Source organism: Zonotrichia leucophrys, chromosome 18 (genome assembly GCF_028769735.1).
Source record: "Zonotrichia leucophrys gambelii isolate GWCS_2022_RI chromosome 18, RI_Zleu_2.0, whole genome shotgun sequence".
Lineage (NCBI taxonomy): Eukaryota > Metazoa > Chordata > Aves > Passeriformes > Passerellidae > Zonotrichia > Zonotrichia leucophrys.
Window position 1 is genome coordinate 11,131,277 of NC_088187.1, and position 18,828 is coordinate 11,150,104.

The 18,828-nt window shown below is 60.5% G+C and overlaps 2 protein-coding genes across 3 annotated transcripts; both read left to right on the forward strand.

Moving 5' to 3' along the window:
• The first annotated feature begins 8,365 nt into the window (after positions 1-8,365).
• RPL38 (ribosomal protein L38) lies at positions 8,366-10,082 on the forward strand. Its single transcript, XM_064728490.1, has 5 exons — positions 8,366-8,423; positions 8,619-8,650; positions 8,891-8,951; positions 9,688-9,810; positions 9,995-10,082. The coding sequence occupies exons 2-5, from the start codon at positions 8,648-8,650 to the stop codon at positions 10,018-10,020; spliced, it is 213 nt and encodes a 70-aa protein (XP_064584560.1). The 5' UTR covers positions 8,366-8,423; positions 8,619-8,647; the 3' UTR covers positions 10,021-10,082.
• Positions 10,083-10,625: 543 nt separating this feature from the next.
• Positions 10,626-18,585, forward strand: TTYH2 (tweety family member 2). 2 transcript variants are annotated; one of them, XM_064728667.1, is made up of 14 exons: positions 10,626-10,834; positions 11,317-11,489; positions 12,604-12,715; positions 13,567-13,787; positions 13,866-13,961; positions 14,036-14,108; positions 14,266-14,335; positions 14,465-14,520; positions 14,600-14,692; positions 14,769-14,861; positions 14,940-15,082; positions 15,781-15,969; positions 16,049-16,127; positions 17,452-18,585. In XM_064728667.1, the coding sequence occupies exons 1-14, from the start codon at positions 10,706-10,708 to the stop codon at positions 17,527-17,529; spliced, it is 1,605 nt and encodes a 534-aa protein (XP_064584737.1). In that variant the 5' UTR covers positions 10,626-10,705; the 3' UTR covers positions 17,530-18,585. The 2 variants fall into 2 exon arrangements, with proteins under 2 accessions (XP_064584737.1, XP_064584738.1); XM_064728668.1 differs by having other exon boundaries at positions 15,781-15,963.
• Positions 18,586-18,828: the final 243 nt, after the last annotated feature.

The window sequence follows — 18,828 nt, forward strand, 5'->3', positions numbered from 1 at the left end:
GCTGTGGGGGCTACAAAACCTGATTGGGGTGAGCAGGGCGCTGGTGGGCCCCAAAAGGGCCCCGCAGAAAGGGGCAGGGTCACAGTGGCACATCTGTCACTGTCCCCAGCCCGAGTGCCCTCTGTCCCTGCCCCACGTGGGGGTGGCAGTCACCAGCCCTCCCTCCCGGCTGAGACAAACGGGAAGCAGGAGCTGCTGCCCCCGAGCCACGTTTATTATTCATATTATTTGTGCGCTGATCTGACTCCGTGTAATGATTTAATCTGCTAATGGCCCCTGATTCAAGCGCTCCTCTCCCGTTAATCTCCTCTCGCCATTTGCACCTGATTTCCTGATTTTTCTGACGCCGTTCTGGCAGCCGAGGGTCGGGTTTGCAGCTTTGCACGGGCACGGTGCCACGGCAGGTCAGGCAGGGGCTGGGACAGGACCCTGCAGAGCCGTGGATGGGAGGAGGAGGAAGAGGATGAAGCAGATCCCTCCCAAGGGAAACCTTTTGAGGGGATCCAGAGGGCATCAGGAGAGGTCCCAGCTCCAGCACCATCCCTGGACACAAAGGTGCTTCAGCTGTAGGTGCTGGGTGGGAGAAGCTGTTCTCGTCCTGGGAAAGCTCCTGGCATGTCAGCGTGCATCCCGACCCAGGGACAGAATGGTCCTGGTCCCTGAATCTCACCCCAGTGACAGAGTGATCCTGGTCCCTGTGTCCCAGCCCACGGACAGAGTGATCCCTACATCCCACGGGTGATGCTGGTCCCTGAATCCCATCCCAGTAACAGAGTGGTCTCTGCATCCCACCCCAGTGCCAGGGTGGTCCTTGCATCCCTTCCCAGTGACAAAGTGGTCCCTGAATCCCATCCAAATGACAGGGTGATCCCTGCATCCCATCCCAGTGACAGGGTGATCCCTGAATCCCATCCCAGTGACAGAGTGATCCCGGTCCCCGTGTCCCCCCCCAGCGGCACGGCCGTGCTCGTCCCCCGCCTGTGCCATTTTGCCATTTTGCCATTCCCCCCTCGCTCCTCCGGCCTCCCGGGCTGATTTATGGAAGCCCAAGGCTGCAATCAAGGCCGCGGCCCCCGAGGACGCTCGGAGCGGCAGCGGCGGCGGCTGAATGCCAATGGGGGCAGGAGGGAAGATGGATCTGTGCACCTGAGGATGCTCCAGCAGGGCTGCGGGATGCGCTCCTGCTGATGGGCACGAGGTGTCAGGAGAGGGGACGCGCCGCATCCCTAACGCGGTGACAAATGCCATCCCTCGGGAAGGAGCCCCCGAGGCAGAGCAAATATGGCAAATATCTCCCTGAAAGACAACAGCAGCGTGGGGAATGACAGGGTTTGTCACCAGCTCCTGGGAAGGCGCCAGAAACGCGGAGCCCTCGGATCTGGGGGAGCCCCGGGGTGGGATTTGGGGGAGCCCCGGGCACCCCTCTCTGCCCTAGGGAGCCCCGGGCACCCCGAATCCCTGGGATCTGGGGGAGCCCCGGGTACATCGCTCTGCCTTTGCCTTTGCAGAACCCCGGGCACCCCACTCTGCCCCCGGATCCCCACACCCATCCCCGCTCTGCCATCCCCGCTCCGTGCTGGCTCCTCCGGCCTGACGTGAGCTGATTTTGGGAGGCAGAGGGCGCCGAGGGAGTACAGCTGCCGCTAAGTTATCCAAACGATTTATCTTAAGATTCATCCAGAATTCATGGCGCGGGAGCCCGGGCCGTGTCCGCCGTTAATATTCATGCGGATTTGGAGCGGCGTTAATCACCGCCGCTGACAATTGGCACTTCCCTTAATTGCCCGTGCAGCCGGCTCTGCCCGCCTGTCCCTCCCCTCCGCGATGGCTGCGGGGTCCCTGAATGTCCCCGCCTGGATTTTTGTCCCTATTTTGGTGCGACACGGGGGCTGCTCCCCAATTCCGTGCTCGGAGCATCCCGGGTTGGGCATCGCTGTACCCGGGGGTGTCGCATCCTCGGGGGCTGTGGCTGTCCTCCAGTGCCACATCCCATCGCGGGGACACCGCGGATCTGGGTCCCGCTGGGGCTGGGACATCGCTGCACCCACAGCGAGCCCCGGGGGCTGTCGCATCCTCGGGGGCTGTCGCTGTCCTCCAGTGCCACATCCCAGCTCGGGGACACGGATCTGGGTCCCGCTGGGGCCGTGCCCGTGGCTGCTGGAGCATCCCCAGGGTGACATGGCTGCGGAGCTCAGGGGGGTGGATGGATACCGGGACATCCCCCCGGGGCTCTCTCCATCCTCCCGTGCGTTATTCCAGGGTGGGCACACGGAGCTGATGCCAGCAGAGCTCTGTCCCCGCCGTGCCCATCCCCAGTACCCCGGAGCCGCTCCCACCCGCCCGGAGCATCCCCCGGTGCTCCCCCGGCACATCCCGGCCTGGAGAGGCGGATCCGAGCCCGGCGGGGCCGTGGCCCGGCTGCCGAGCCGCTGTCGCCGTGGCTGGCGTTACCTGTCACCGCTGTCACTCCGCTGCCATCCCGCCAGCTGCCGCGGCGCGCCCGCGGAATTCCAATGAGGAGCCGGGAGCTGCGGCACCCCCGGGGCTGGGGGACAGCGTGTGACACGGGCAGGGCTGGCAGCTGTCCCCAGAGAGGCGCTGAGAGCCCTGCGGGTCGCGGCAGCCAGCGAGGTGGGACACAGGGTGACACCAGCCAGTGCAGGACACAGCCATGAGGTCACTCGTGGGGCCATGCACCCCAAAACCAACACTGGGAAGCAGCGCAAGGGCCTGGGACCCCACAATCCCATCCATTCCCCTGCAGAGCCAAAGTAATCCCAAAAAATCCCTCAAACCCCTTCCCATACCCCAGTGTCCCCCAGGTCCCACACTGACCCAGCAGGTCCCAAATTGTGCCACCAGGTCCCAAATTGTGTCACCAGGTCACTCTTGGGGCCGTGCACCCCAAAACAACACCAGGAAGAAGCACAAGGGGCTGAGACGCCCCAGTCCCATCCATCCCCCTGCAGAGCCAAAGTAATCCCAAAAAATCCCCCAAACCCCCCCTCCCCAAACCCTGGTGCCCCTCAGGTCCCAAATTGTGTCACATATTTTGTCCCCAGGTCCCACACTGTGCCAGCAGGTCCCAAATTTTGTCACCAGGTCACTTTTGCGGCTGTGCACCCCAAAACCAACGCCGGGAACCAGCACAAGGGGCTGGGACCCCACAGTCCCATCCATCCCCCTGCAGAGCCAAAGCAATCCCAAAAGAATCCCCCAAACCCCGGTGTCCCCCCTGTCCCCGCGGCTCCGGGCGGGTCCCAGCTGTCCCCACGCTGTAATTGTCCTAATTAGATCGGCAGATTGGGATGAAGGTTTCACGAGGAAGCGGGAGCGGGAGGCGGGAGGAGATAATGGAATCGCAGATGACATTCCCATCACCCAGCCTCTCCCAGCGCCGCAGCCCGGTCGGAAAATTATGCGGAAGGGGGGAGGAAAATTTCCATAATCTTCCTCTGCAGGATGAGAGCGAGCTGGGCTGGAGCCGAGAGGGGTGACAGGGAGGGCTCTGTCCCCAGCCGGCAGTGCCACCGCGGTGTCACCCACCCTGCGCTGTGTCCCCACCGTGGGCGGGGTGTCCCTGCATCCCGTCAGGTCCTGGAGGTGTCAGGTGTCACCACTGGGGTTTGGGGACATGGTGGGGACAAGGATTCCTGATGGATTTTGCACAGTATCTTTTGCACAGGTTTATGGAGAATATTGTGGTTTACATCTCTGATTGTTTGCAAATGAAATGGTCATTGAAAAGATGTGTGTACATGTATGTAGGAGCCTTTTCTAGGATATGGACCAAAACTGGGAAGCTGTGCCCCACCACCTCCCAACAGAACGGCAGTGTACCCTCCTTTGCTGCTGTGTCTCTACCTTAAATTCATATGTGGAAATATAAAATCGAGAAACTGATGGAAACAAGACACTCAGTGAGTATGCACTGCTCTCCTAGGAGAAGACAAGGAAGACAAGTGGGGGACACACAGGGACAAACACAGCTGGCCTGCGTCCCCAGCCAGGGCAGAGCCCCTCTGAGGGGACAGGAGGGGACATTGGGGTGTCACCCCTTGGTCACTTGGTGCCCCACAGTGGGTTTGGGGACATTGGGGGACATGTGAGGGATGTGGCAGAGCCCCTATGAGGGGACAGGAGGGGACACTGGGGTGTCACTGGGGTGTTCCAGCCTCTCAGAGCCCCCAGACCCATCTGGGGCAGGGCAGGAGCTGCTCCCCATGAGGACGCTGCCCCTGGCTCCATCTGGGTGCTCTGCCCAGGCAGGATCCAGCCCATCCCTAATTATAAAAATTATCTTTATTCCAGAGCTTCCCACTGTGCTCGAGGCCTGCAGGAAACTTCCATCCTGGTTTCCTTCTCCTCCCTGACCTCACCTTCCCTCCCCAGACCCTTCCCCAGCCCTGTGCTCCCCCTTCCCCAAATTTGCTGCCTCATTTCCATGAAAACGGGCGTTTTGTTTCCTGGGATTCAGCTCTGCCCGCTCCCCCCTCAGCCTTTGTCCTCCACAAACGTGGAACAAAAGGGGGGAGAGGCAGGAAAACCCCACGGGGTGGTTTGGGCCCCAAATTTCCCCTGAAGCTGCTCGGGGCTGGGCTGATGGATGGGCTGTGAGCTGCACCAGGAGCCCTGCATGCAGGAAAATGAGAGAGAAAAGGGAAAAAATAGGGAAACAGGGAGAGATTCCTGTCCCTGCCGGTGATAAATGCTGCCAGCACACGGCACTGAGGGCGATCCGCCTTGCTGCGCTGTGCTGGGGGGAGAGATTCTGCTAAACTCGGGGAGAAATCAATTCCTGCTGCAGTCGGTGCCCTGCATCTGCAGGGAACGTGTGCCCCAATGTGCCACCAGGTCCCTGAGGTCCCAAATTGTGTCACCAGGTCCCCCAACGTGCCACCAGGTCCCCAGGGCCCAAATTGTGTCAGCAGGCCCTACTTTGTGCCACCAGGTCCTCCAATGTGCCATCAGGTCCCACATTGTGCCACCAGGTTCCCCAGGTCCCACATTGAGCCACCAGGTCCTCCAACGTGCCACCAGGTCCCAGATTGTGCCACCAGGTCTCCCAATGTGCCACCAGGTTCCTCATTGTGCCACCAGGTCCCCAAGGTCCCAAACTGTGGCACCAGCTGCCCCAATGTGCCACCAGGTCCCTCAGGTCCCCCAATGTGCCACAGGTCCCCAAGGTCCCAAACTGTGTCACCAGGTCTCAAACTGTGTCACCAGGTCCCCAAAGTGCCACCAGGTTCCTGAGGTCCCAAACTGTGTCACCAGGTCCCACACTGAGCCACCAAGTACCCAAGGTCCCAAACTGTGTCACCAGGTCCCCAATGTGCCACCAGGTCCCCAAGGTCCTAAACTGTGGCACCAGCTGCCCCAATGTGCCACCAGGTCCCTCAGGTCCCCCAATGTGCCACCAGGTCCCCAAGGTCCTAAACTGTGCCACCAGGTCTCAAACTGTGTCACCAGGTCCCCAATGTGCCACCAGGTTCCTGAGGTCCCAAATTGTGTCACCAGGTCCCACACTGAGCCACCAAGTACCCAAGGTCCCAAACTGTGTCACCAGGTCCAACTTTGTGCCACCAGGTCCCCGAGGTTCCCCAGGGCCCAGGTGGCACCGCAGCTCCTGCAGGGGTGCTGGGAACGATGGAACACCTTGGGTGCCTTTGGAATCTCATTTTCCCTCCAAGGACTCCCTTTGGAGCTGCTGCAGAGGAGGAGGAGGAGGAAGGACGGTCCCCACCGCCCCCACAAACCGCACACACCAAGGGGTTCAGGGCACCCCCAAACCCCGAGGTTCGATCCCCCCATCGTTCCACGGCGCTTCCCGAGCACAATCCGGGCATTTTCCATCTCAGCTCTCGCAGGGTGAATTAAGGCCGTTAATTGAATTTCCTCCGGCGGCAGAGCCGGGCCGGGCCGGGGGAGGCGGCAGGAAACGCATTTGATGTCTCAGAAAAGCTGCGGATCCCGAACGTGCTGGGCTTTGGGGCTGGCTGTTTTTAATTTTTTTTTTTAATTTAAAGTCGGTCGTAAAATGAGCCTGACTTGGAGGAGCTAACGACTCTCATGAATTATTTTTGTTGATTTAGGCGCCCACTCGGCTTTAAATATTAATTAATATTATTATTTATAATATTTATATAATTATTTATATCTTTATATATTTATACAATTAATTACATATTTATAATATTTATATATAATAGATTATATTTATATACAATGTAATAATTATAATAGATAGATAATTAATTACATATTTATAATATTTCTAAATAATATATTTACATATTATATATAATAATATATATAACTAATTATTTATGTATTTATATAAAATTATATATTTATACATAATATATCATAATCATAATACATATATAATTATTTCTATATTTATACTATTTATGTATAATATATCTTTTACTATAATATATATAATAATTACAATATATTATTAATTATTTATATATTTATAATATTTGTATATAATATATTTGTGTATTATACATAACAGCTATAATGCATAAACAATTATTTATATATTTATAATATCGATGTATCATGTATATTTTATATAACATATTATAATTGTCATATATAATTATGTATATTTATAATATTTATATAGAATAGATGCATTTCTATATAATATATAATAATTATGATATATAAAAAGATTTATAATTATTATTAATAAAGTTGAAGTGCTGCCTTTCCCTGGGGAGGGTGACAATGACGCTGCCCCAGGGGTGCAGGGCAGGGGGTGACAGACACCAGCCCCTTCCCCTGCCCCTCAATGGGGCCAAGCTGCATTTTGGGACACAAATGGGGACATTGGGGATGGAGAAGGAGCTGCTGGGAATGTCCCCTGCCATCCAGAGGGGCTCTGGATGCTGGTGGCCCTCAGGGGGTTCCTTCACATCTTCATTAACGACACAAAAATGGGATGGTTTGGGTGGGAAGAGACCCCAAACCCATCCCATTCCACCCCTGACACCTTCCACCATCTCAGGCTCCTCCAAAACATCCAACTCTGGAACACCACCAGGGATGGGGCAAGGAGAGCCTTGAGGTCCCTCCCAACCCCAAATCTTTCCATAATCCCATAAAACCCGGGGATTTTGGGGTGCCTCAGCCTCCTCGGCGTCAGCACCCCGCGCTGGTGCCAATCCGGGCCCTCTTCGCGGCACTTTGGTTTTATTGTCATGCCAAAAGCTTTAATTCGGGGCTGTCGCTGATTTACGCTGCCGGGGCTTTAATTACAGCATTCAGCATTTCTGAAACATGAAAAACGCTCGGCTTCGGGAGCAATTAAAAGGCAGCGGAGTAGAGCAGCCCGTCGGAGGGGAGGGGAGTAAATCAAACAATTAAAAAGCTCGTTTGGGGGAGAGGGAGAAGGGTGCCACCCCAAAATCCTCTCCTGGGGGAGCTCTGGGTGGGTGTCACCCCAGTAAATGGGCTTGGGGTGATACTGGTGGGGTGGGACCCCATCCAGAACTCATTGGGAACATCCTAGCACCCCAAAAAACGGCCCAGGCCCAGGCAGGGCTTGGCAAGGCCAGGATGGTGATGGGGATAGGATGCGGATGGGGATTGGGACAAGATTGGGATGGGGACAGGGACAGGATGGGGACAGTGGCAGGATGGGGATGGGGACAGTGACAGGATGGGGATGGGGACAGTGACAGGGTGGGGATGAGGATGGGAATGGGGACAGTGACAGGATGGGGATGGGGACAGTGACAGGGTGGGGATGGGGACAGTGACAAAATGGGGATGGGGATGAGGGTGGGGACAGGGATGGGGGACAGTGACAGGATGGGGATACTGAAAGGATGGGGATGGAGACAGTGACAAGATGGGGATGGGGACAGTGATAGGATGGGAATTGTGACAGGATGGGGATGGGAACAGGGTGGGGATGGGGACTGTGACAGGATGGGGTTCCTCCTCCTCGCCACCCATCCCCAAGGATTCTGCGCGGCGTTTTGGGGTGGTTTGCCCGGCTTTGGGTTTTTCAGCGGGATCGAAGCTCTCTCTTGTGGCAGAACCGCTCCATTACAGCCCTGCCCGGGTTACCGAGCGCCAGCATCGCCCGGGGTTCCCTGGAGCTGAACCTCGGACGGATCATGCCCGGAGGGGTTCTGCGACTCGGGAAACTGCCAGCAGGCCCCCCTGCTCCCCGTGCCCGGCAGCTCCCGGCCGTGCCCGGCTCCGGGGGGCTGGAGGTGCCCGAAATCCCCTCCGAAGCCGCCGCCGGTCCCGGTCGCACCGGGGCTGAGCCCCCGCCCGCTCATCGCAGCTCCCGCGGCACCACCGCCATCCGATGCTTTTTGTCCGCCGCCCGCGCCGTAGGAAATAAAGTCCTGGATGCGGAAGTGCCGCGCTCATTTCCGGTTTGTTCTCAGCGGTTGCGGGTGAGCGATGGCGGCCGGGGGGACCCGGGGGGGGCCTGGGGAATCCGCCGCCATCCGCGGCCTCGCGGCACCGGGCGGCCCCGGGGCGGGCTGAGGGGGAGGAGGGAGCGCGGGGACACCCGATGGCGGGCGGGGAGCGAGGGGAGCGATGGCGAGGGGCTGCGCTGACACCATCTTGGCCCGTTTGTGCCGCAGGTTGGAGCTGCCGAAGCCGAGCCGGAACCATGGTGAGGGGCCGGGGGCTGCGAGGGGAGGGCGCTGCAGTGAGGGAGGGTGGCTTGGGGGGTCCCTGGGGTGGGTGAGCGGGGCCCTGGGGGGTTCTGTGGAATGAGCTCTGGGCTCAGAGCACATCCCTGGAGAGCCCCAGGCTGGAGCTGTCCCTGCCCATGGCACGGATGAGCTTTGGGGTTTTTCCAAGCGGAACATTCCGTGATTTTCATTCCACGAGAATGTTTTTGCTCTCACAGCCTCGCAAGATTGAGGAGATCAAGGATTTCCTGCTGACAGCGCGGCGGAAGGACGCCAAGTGTGAGTGGGGGTCTCAGGCAGGACTGGGGGAGGCTCCAGCTCGTTCCCTGGGGGCGCTGAGGAGCTCCTTGCCCTGGGAATGCCGAGGGGTCCGGGCTGGCCTGGTCCCTCCTATGGGGTGGCCCTTGAACGCTGCACCCAGCTGTGCATGCCCTGATGGGTGCAGCCAAACCCTGGAGGCAATTCCCAAATTTCCTCCTGCTCTGTGGGATGGTGCTGCTCTCCAAAAACAATTCCCAAACATGTCCCTGCTCTGTGGGATGGAAGCAATTCCCAACTTCCCCCTGCTCTGTGGGATGGTGCTGTTCTCCTAAAACGATTTCCAAATTTCCCTGCTCTGTGGGATGGTGCTGTTCTCCAGAAGCAATTCCCAAATTTCCCTGCTCTGTGGGATGCTGCCATGTGGAATGTTGGAGCTGTGCCATCACAGGTGATTCATCCATCACCCTCAACAGGAGATTTTTGTTGCCACCACAAATCGAGGATAATTGAGACAAAGAGCTGTCTTGTCTCACTGTTCAGCAACTCGGGAAGAGTTTTTTCCTCTCTAATTCCTCTTGTTTGGATCTGGCTGTGGCAGGAATCCCTCGGGAATCCTGTGACAAGGGAGAGTTGAGCACTGGCAGAGATTTTTCCTCCCCATCCTCATTCTGGAGGTTTCTGCACGGGGCAGGGCGTGCACTGGGATTCCCAGGGGTGACACCGGGGTGTCCCTGCTGTCCCCTCCTCCCCACAGCCGTCAAGATCAAGAAGAACAAGGACAATGTGAAGTTCAAGGTGCGCTGCAGCCGGTACCTCTACACCCTGGTCATCACCGACAAGGAGAAGGCAGAGAAGCTGAAGCAGTCCCTGCCCCCAGGTATCTGGGAATCGATCCCCTGTGGGGTGGTTGGGATTGAGGGGGGCTGTGAGAGCCCTCTGGAAGGGTCCCTGGAGCTCTTGCTGGGGTCAGTGCTTGGTGTTCCCATGGAACTGGAGGTTCCAGGCCCCCCATCCATGCCTGAGCCCCCCCAGTCCATGTCTCCCCTCTCTCTTCTCCCCAGGTCTGGCCGTGAAGGAGCTGAAATGAGCCGGGAGCAGCTGGGTACTTGTTGGAGTCTCTGTGTTTGTTAAAATAAATAAAAAACTGTTCCTGGTGTCACGTGTGGTGTTTTACAACTTGCTGTTCCTGGCCCTGGAGCCACTCTGGGAGTCCTGGAGCCACTCTGGGGGTCCTGGAGCTGTTTTGGGAGTCCTGGAGCCACTCTGGGGATGCTGGAGCAACTCCAGGGATCTTGGGAACCACTCTGGGGGTCTTGGGAGCCACTCTGGGGGTCCTGGAGCCACTCCAGGGATCTTGGGAGCCACTCTCGGGGTCCTGGAGCCACTCGGGTTCCCGGGGCTGCTGCTGCTCCCGGCAGAGGGCCGGTTCTGGTACCGGTGGGCACCTGGAGCTGCCCCTTCGCTCTGGGGTGACAGCTGGGGACAGGACCTGGGGCTGGCACATAGTGCCACCATCGTGCCCTCCATAGCGGGCTCTGACAGTGCCGTGGGTGCCCCTACAGCCGAGGTTCGGGGCGCGGTGTCGCGGGGCTGTCTCGGCGGGGCTGTCCCGGCGCTCTGTCCCGGCCCGGGGCGGGGCGCAGGGCTCGGGGCGGTACCGGGGGGCGGTACCGGGGGGTGGCTCCCGGGGCGTGTGCGGGGCGGGCGGGCAGAGCCCGCGGCGTGGCGGCACCGCCGCCCCCCGCCCGGCAGCGCGGCGACCCCGGCCCGCCATGGGGCCCGCCCGCGCCGATTACCTGGCGCCCTGGTGGGCGGCCTGGCTGCACGGGCTCCCGCACCGCGACCCCCGCCTGCAGCCCGTGCCCAGCACCTTCCGCCCGCAGGACCCCGACTACCAGCAGGTACCGGCCCGGGACCCCCGCGCCCTCCCCGCGCCCCCCGCGCCCGGTCCCGCTCGCTCCGCGCCCCCCGCCCGCCCCCACGGCGGTGCCCGGCGCCGGCTCTGATCTCACGGCGCACAAAGCGCCTTTCATGGCCCGGGCCGGCCGGCACCGGCACCCCGGCCCCGCCGCTCCCCTCCCGGCCCCGCCGCTTCCTCTGCCCCCGCCCCGCGCTCCCGGAGCCGCCCGGCATCCCGGGGCACGGCCCGCCGTGACCCCGCACGGGGAGGGGGCAGCGCCGCCGTCCCGGTGCCCCCATAGCCCCGCTGCACCCCCGGCTCGGGGCCCTGCCAGGGAACGGGGACAGGGACGGGGACAGGGACGGGGACACTTCTTCCTCTTCCGCACGTGACAGTCCCGTGGGGCGCGGAGCGCCGCCGCATCCCGGCCACGCGAGCGGGTCACGGGCACAGCGGCTGACACTGTCCCCTCTCTCCTGCCAGTCGCTGCTTGTCCTGGGCTTGCTGGCCGCCGTGTGCCTCGGCCTCAACCTCCTCTTCCTCACCGTGTACCTGATCTGCCTGTGCTGCTGCAAGAGGGAGCAGGACGCCGAGAGCAAGCGGCCCCACTCGTGTTGTGTCACCTGGATGGCCGTCACCGCCGGGCTCATCTGCTGGTGAGCGCGGGGACAGGGACCTGCTGCTGTCCCCCCGTCACCGAGGGACTCTGCGCTCGAGCCTTTGCGAGTGGCTTTAATTAGATCCGTGCAATGAACGTGCTCCATCCATCCATCCATCCATCCATCCATCCATCCATCCATCCCTGCCTCCTCCCGCGCAGCTGCCGGGGCAGCCCCGGGGAGCAGCTGCGGGCCGGCCCCGGCCCCGTCCCCATCAGGGCTGTGCAGAATTCCCGGCTAATCCCGGGCCGGTCGCTAATCCCAGCCCGGAGCAGATGGCGGGCGGCAGCGTGACCCAGCTGGCAGCTCCCTTGTGCCCGACCTTAATTGCAGCCACAACAATTAAACAAGGGGACTCTTCTTCACCCAGCTCTGGGGGCTTCCCAAGCCCACCTCGGTTTGGGGTGGCCGGGAGAACGCCCAGGGCAGCCACCCCGAGTGTCCCCCGGCATTGGTGGCCTGGGGGGAGCAGGATGGGCCCCGGGCCCCTTTGGCTGCCTGGCCACGACCCTGGCTCCAGACAAAGGGAGCTGTGCCGGGGCGGAGCGAGATGGCTGCCTGGAGCCTCGCATGGAGCAGGGAGACAGGGAGACGGCACTAATGAGCTCAGCCAGCTCCCCCAGCCCTCCCAGCATGGCTGGAATCCATTCTGCAGCTCCCGGGGACTTTGAACCCCCCCAGCAGCCTCTTTTTGTACCAGGGTTTGGTGAGCACACTGTGGGCACGTGCCCGGCCAGGACACGGCCGTGGGCACATCTGTCCTCGGAGCCAGCTCTGAGCTCCATCCCAGCTCTGCAGCAGCTGCAGGGAGCTCTCCACAGGCCCTGGAGGCGAAGGTTTAATCGCAGCCACGGCGGATTCCCCTAATCTGCTTGGCCCAGCCCCTCCGCCCTCAATCTCTCGGGTTTGCCAGGAGGAGCTTCCAAGGCACAGCTCTGGCTGTCCCCAGGCCTCTGTCACCAGCAGGAGCAGGTTCCCACCATGCTGCTGTCCCTGCCCCTCTCTCTGTCTCTGCCCTGTCCCCCAAAAGCAGGGGGTGTCCCCTCTCCAGCAGGCGTGGCAGGGTGAGCGTGTCCCTCCCCTGTCACCAGTGTCCCCTCTCTGCCCACAGCGCCGCCGTTGGCGTCGGCTTCTACGGGAACAGCGAGACCAACGACGGCGTTTTCCAGCTGCTCTATGCCCTGGACCACGCCAACCAGACCCTGACTGGCATCGACTCCCTGGTAGGGCCCCCGGGTGCCTCAGTCCCTGCTCTGGGTTTGGTTGGAGCCCCAGGAGGGACGTCCGGCCAAGCCCCGGCGTGGCTGTGCTGGCCGGGCACAGAGGGTGACGTCACCCTGCAGAATGGGACCTTTGTGCCCCGCCAGGGCTGGGTCAGGGCTGCTCTGAGGGCACTGAGGGGTGGGGGGAGCTGATCTGCTGGGGAAAGCATTGCAGGGATGGGGCACAGGGCTCTGCCAGGCTGGTGGGTGCTGAATATCCTGGGGGACTGACCATCCTGGGGGACTGAGCATCCCAGGGCTGACCATTCCCAGGGATTGACCATCCTGGGGGAATGACCATCCTGGGGGACTGACCATCCCGGGGGAATGACCATCCTGGGGGACTGACCATCCTGGGGGACTGAGCATCCCAGGGACTGACCATCCTGGGGGACTGAGCATCCCAGGGACTGACCATCCCAGGGACTGACCATCCTGGGGGACTGAGCATCCCAGGGACTGACCATTCCCAGGGATTGACCATCCTGGGGGACTGACCATCCCAGGGACTGACCATCCTGGGGGACTGAGCATCCCAGGGCTGACCATTCCCAGGGATTGACCATCCTGGGGGACTGACCATCCCAGGGACTGACCATCCTGAGGGACTGACCATCCCAGGGACTGACCATCCCAGGCACTGACCATCCCGGGGGAATGACCATCCTGGGGCACTGACCATCCCAGGCACTGACCATCCCAGGGATTGACCATCCTGGGGGAATGACCATCCTGAGGAAATGACCATCGTGGGTCACTGACCATCCCAGGGCACTGACCATCCAGGGCACTGACCATCCCTGTGCCCTTAGGTTGCCAGCACCACGCTGCAGATGCAGGGAGCGCTGGAGCAGCACCTGGCACGGCTGAACGAGCTGCTGGCCTCGCGGGGGGATTACGTGCAGACCCTCAAGTTCACGCAGCAGCTGGCTGGCAGCATTGTCCTGCAGCTCCAGGGGCTGCCAGCCTGGCGGGGCGTCAGCGCTGACCTCACCGAGCTGTCGGGACAGGTGGCCTATGTGGAGTATTACAGGTGAGCCCCAGCACCCTGGGATGTGCCAGCAGGGCTGGGGAGGTGCCCCTGTGTGACACAGCCTTCCTCTGCCCCCAGGTGGTTGGCTTACCTGCTCTTCTTCATCCTCGTCCTCACCGTCTGCCTGCTGGCCTGCCTGGGGCTGGCCAAGCACTCCCGCTGCCTCCTGCTCCTGTGAGTACCTGGGGACGGCCTCGGGGGGCTCACGGGGATCCCCAGCCATGCTGCCCACTCTGCTCTCCCTGCAGGATGCTGTGCTGTGGGCTGCTCATGCTGGTCCTCAGCTGGGCCTCCATGGCCGTGGACACGGCGGCTGCAGTGGTGAGTGGGGCAGGAGGGGAGGGAAGGGCTGCCCAGGGCTGTGCCAAGCACTGTGGGCATCACTGACATTCTCTGAGGCAGGAGGGGCGGGAGGGAAAGGTTGCTGGGGGCTGTGATGAGCTCTGTGGGCTTTGGTGACATCGCTCTGTCCCCACAGGGCACCAGCGACTTCTGTGTGGCCCCGGACAAGTTCATCATGAACCAGACAGATGATGAGATCAGCGCAGGTGAGGGCTGGCTGTGAGGTGGAGGCAGGCATGGGCAGGACCCCCAAACCCACCTGGGGTCTGCCACTGTCCCCCCATGGCTCCCTGAGCCCCGGGATGCCCCTGCTGATGTTCCCCTTCTCTCTGCAGAGGTGGTTCATTATTACCTGTACTGTGACCAGAGCCTGAGCAGCCCCTTCCAGCAGGTACAGGGGGGGTGGGCACCCCCTTTGGTGCTGCCTGGGCCTGGGGGGGTCTGTGACTGTGCCCCACATCCCCCTGCAGGCTCTCACCGTGTTCCAGCGCTCGCTGACCACCATGCAGATCCAGATCCAGGGGCTCATCCAGTATGCGCTGCCCCTCTTCCCCACAGCTGAGGTACAGGAGCGGGGAGCAGGGATCCCCATCCCTCCCTCTGCTCCCCAGAGCTGCCTGACCCCCCCTTTTATCACAGAAAGACCTTTTGAGGGTGCAGCAGCTCCTCAACTCCTCGGAGACCAGCCTGCACCAGCTGACAGCGCTGCTGGACTGCCGGGGGCTGCACAAGGTGAGGAGGGGGTGACAGGGGAGCATGACTGGGGTCCCCTGGGGTGCCACCAGCGCTGCCCTGCCTGTGTCCCACCAGGACTACCTGGATGGCCTCATTGGCATCTGCTACGACGGCGTGGAGGGGCTGCTCTACCTGGGGCTCTTCTCCCTGCTGGCGGCCGCCGCCTTCTCCACGGTGATCTGCGCGGCCCCACGAGCCTGGCAGCAGCTGGCTGGGAGGTGTGTGTGCCCCCTGTGCCCCCTGCCCTCCCCCTGGGCACAGAGAGCCCTGTCCCTGTCCCTTGGGAGCCTCTCAGGAGCCCTCGGCCAGTCCCGAGTCCCAGACACCAGGGAGATGCTCTCTGTGCCCCGAGGGTGCTGAGGGCACCTGGGCTGGTCACCTTTGCAGCAGGTAGAAGATAAAGGGCCGACTCTTAGCAGGGGTTAATCCAAAGTTTTATTCCAGCAGTCCCAAAGGAGTCCCCACACCTCAGGGGGCTCCTGCCGGGAGAGGGAGATGTGCCAAGGTTACATTTAAAGGGAGGTGGAAACCCAAAGTAGAGAACATTTTACTGACCAATGAGTGACCCTGAGGGATGGGGACTGGGGGATGGACATTTAGGACAGCATATAGGGCAAGGCTTGGGGGGCTGAGCCCTGGCCTCTGGCTGATCACTCGACATCCTGGACCAAAGCTTCTAGATGGAGGGGATGGGATGCTGAGAGATTGACAGAGAGCCAGGGTGGGGATTTGGGGACGATCTCAGCAAGGGAAAGGGATTATTACACAGGTAAAGGAAGGGGATACAGTCTGGGATAAACCATTTGGGGATACAAAACAAAACTACTTCAGAGTATTACAGAGCATAAAACCACACTGCAGCAGAGCCCCTCTCTGCCACCCTGGGTGTGATGCCAGCGCTGCTGTGTCCCCGCAGGGAGCGGGACTACGATGACATGGACGAGGAGGACCCGTTCAACCCCGCAGCACGGCGCATGGCCACGCACCGCCCTCCGCGGGGGCAGCTGCGCAGCTTCTGCAGCTACAGCAGCAGCCTGGGCAGCCAGAGCAGCCTGCAGCCCCCGGCAGCACAGACCGTGTCCAACGCCCCCGTGTCTGAGTACATGTGAGCCCCCGAGCCCCCTGTGCCATGGCCGTGGCCCTGTGATGGGCAGGGGGTGACGGGGTCTCGCTGTGCCCCCCAGGAACCAGGCCGTGCTCTTCGGAGGGAACCCCCGCTATGAGAACGTGCCCCTCATCGGGAGGGGCTCTCCTCCCCCCACGGTACGATGGGGGGCCGGGGACAAAGCCTTGTGACAGCCTGGGGGTCACTGTGGGTCTGCGGGGTGGGACAGGGATGGGGGGTCCTGGTGGCTCCTGCCCGGCTCTGACCCAAATCCCGGCCACCCATGGGGAGGGGCACGGCCACCACATGTTTGGGGACACCAAAATGAGCGTCCCCTCCCTCCCTTCCCTGTGCTTCCTCTCCATCCTGGCTCTCAGAGGATGCTCCTCACAATCCCTTCACATTCCCATTTCCCTGCTCGTTAATCCTGCCCTGTCTGGTATTGCTGCTTCATTTTTTATTCCTTGTCTTTTTTTTTCTTTTCTTCTTTTTTCTTTTATTTTTCTTTTTTCTTTTTTTTTTTGTTTGTGATTTCTTTTAATTTTTTGCATCCATTATTTTGGAGCTAAGTTGCCCATCAAGAGTAAGTTCAGCCACTTCCTTCTCCCTCCTTAGCCCCGGGGCAGCAACCAGGTTCTACCCTCCTCCTCCTCACCCTTCCACACCTCCCTCCATCCCCTTTTCCTGCCTGGATTTTGGGGTGCAGAGAGCTCAGGGAGGGGGGACAAAAGGCCAAGAGGATTTTCAGCTCCCACGTGTTGGGATGCTGGTCCCTGTCTCCATCCCTCCCAGCCAGGATGTGGCCCCAGGAATGCTGCCTGGACAGGAATATTGTCCCTCCCCTCCAGGGAGGATTTTTTCCATCAGGTGGAAGTTTGGATCCCATCTCACAGACCTGGCAGCTGGCAGAGCCTCCTCCCAGGGGGGGCGGACACGAGTGGGGGGATTAATTGGAGCTCTTCTCCCAGCCCTGAACAGTTTAATTCACCCAGGATTCAGATCCCTGAGGAAAGACTTTCCGAGTCCAGAATAACAAACTCAGAATAATCTTCCTTAATGCCTGCCCGGGGTGATCCTCCCTGCTGGGAAATCCTGCAGGAATTGATGCTGGGGTGGGGCTGGAGGTTTCATCCCACAGACACACCCCCAGGGCAGATTTGGGATGAAGGATGAACCTGGGAAGGGATAAAGCAGAACTGGACAGGCTGGAAGGGTTTTGGTTTGGAGAGGGGGCAGATTTGGGATGAATCTGGGAAGCTGGGAAAGTGGAGGATGAACCTGGGAAGGGACAAAGCAGAGCTGGATTTAGCTTGAGGAGGGGACTCTTGTCTCCCCCAGCCCTCAGCGGGCTGAGAGCAGGGTCTGACCCTTTCCATGCCCCCTGGCAGATTAATTCGTGATTAACCCCTACGAGAACACCCCTGGGGGCGTTTTGGGGTGCTGACCCCCGTTTTGGGGTGCTGACCCCCGTGTTCCCCCCAGTACTCCCCGAGCATGAGGGCCACGTACCTGGCGGTCACCGATGAGCACATCCGGCACCGCGGCGACTTCCCGGCCTAGGAGGGGACACCAAAGAGCCCGAGGGACAGCACAGCACGGGGTAGGAGCCACGGCGGGGCTGGGGGACAAACCTGGAGCCCCCCAGCACCCCCTGCCCTCACAGCCCCACACCTGCTGCCTTAGGGGCTCCCGGGAGCGCAGAGGGGCTGCGGGGGCTCCTCCTGTCCCTGTGGAACGTTCTGGAGCACAAACCCCGCGCCATGCTGCCCTGGGGCTCCCCTAGCAATGCAGCACCAACCACTAGTGATCCCAAACCCTTCCCCAGCCCTTTCCAGCTGCCCTGGCTTTTCCCAGGATGAGGGATTTGGGATGTTTTGGCCCTGGCATTTCCCAGGATGAGGGATTTGGGATGTTTTGGCCCTCGCATTTCCCAGGATGAGGAATTTGGGATGTTTTGGCCCTGCTGGTTTTCCCTCACTTTGCCCCCGGGGTTTGGGAGGTGCTGGCTCTGTTCAGAGAGGGGTCACTGCAGTGGGGTTTGGGGTGGGTTTAGGCTCTTTTTGGTCCCCCAAGGCGGGTGTGGGATGGGGCAGGCTCCCCTCCTCCTGCAGCCCTGGAGTGGTCACACATCCCCTGGGAGAGGGACAGGAGCTGCTGGGGCATCCCTGGGGTGGGACAACATGGACCTGCCACCCTGGAGGCTCAGCCAGCATTTCCAGGGTGGGGAGCTGAGAGAGCTGAACCTGCCCCTTTGGGCTGCCCTTTGGCACAGGGACCCCAGGAAAGGCCCCTTCCCCCTGGTTCAGGGATGGACCCCCTGCCCCATCCACCCAGACCCCAAAGGGTGCAGATGGGCAGTGGTGTGTGCCCACCCCAGTGCCAGGACATCCCTGACTCCCCACTCCATATTCCCCGTGACTAGCATCCCTCCCCTTGGGGAATATCCCGAGGGATTTTTTTATTTCTTTGGCTTTTAACGTTTCCATGTAACGGTACTGGTAGAAGAGCTGTTGTAACCGCATGTGAACTAACCGAAGGGCTCCGGCTGGGGGCTGGAGTCCGGCTGGATTTGTTTGTGCCCTTTTGGGAGGAAAGATAATAAACACTTGGACTAAATTACTGTCTCCCGTGTGGGCTTTTTGGGGGGATAATAATTTTTTGGGTGGTTAATTCAGTGTTAGGGGCAGTTTTGAGTTGACCTTCCCAAGATGGCGGCGGTCGCGTGACGCCGCCGCCATTATGGTGAGGTCAGCGTCACGTGACGGTGTCACGTGATGGTGTTCAGGCTGTTGCCTGGCAACGGCAACGCGTCCCCGGTCAGGCCTCACCGGGAGCGGGACGGGACCCGGCCGCATCGGG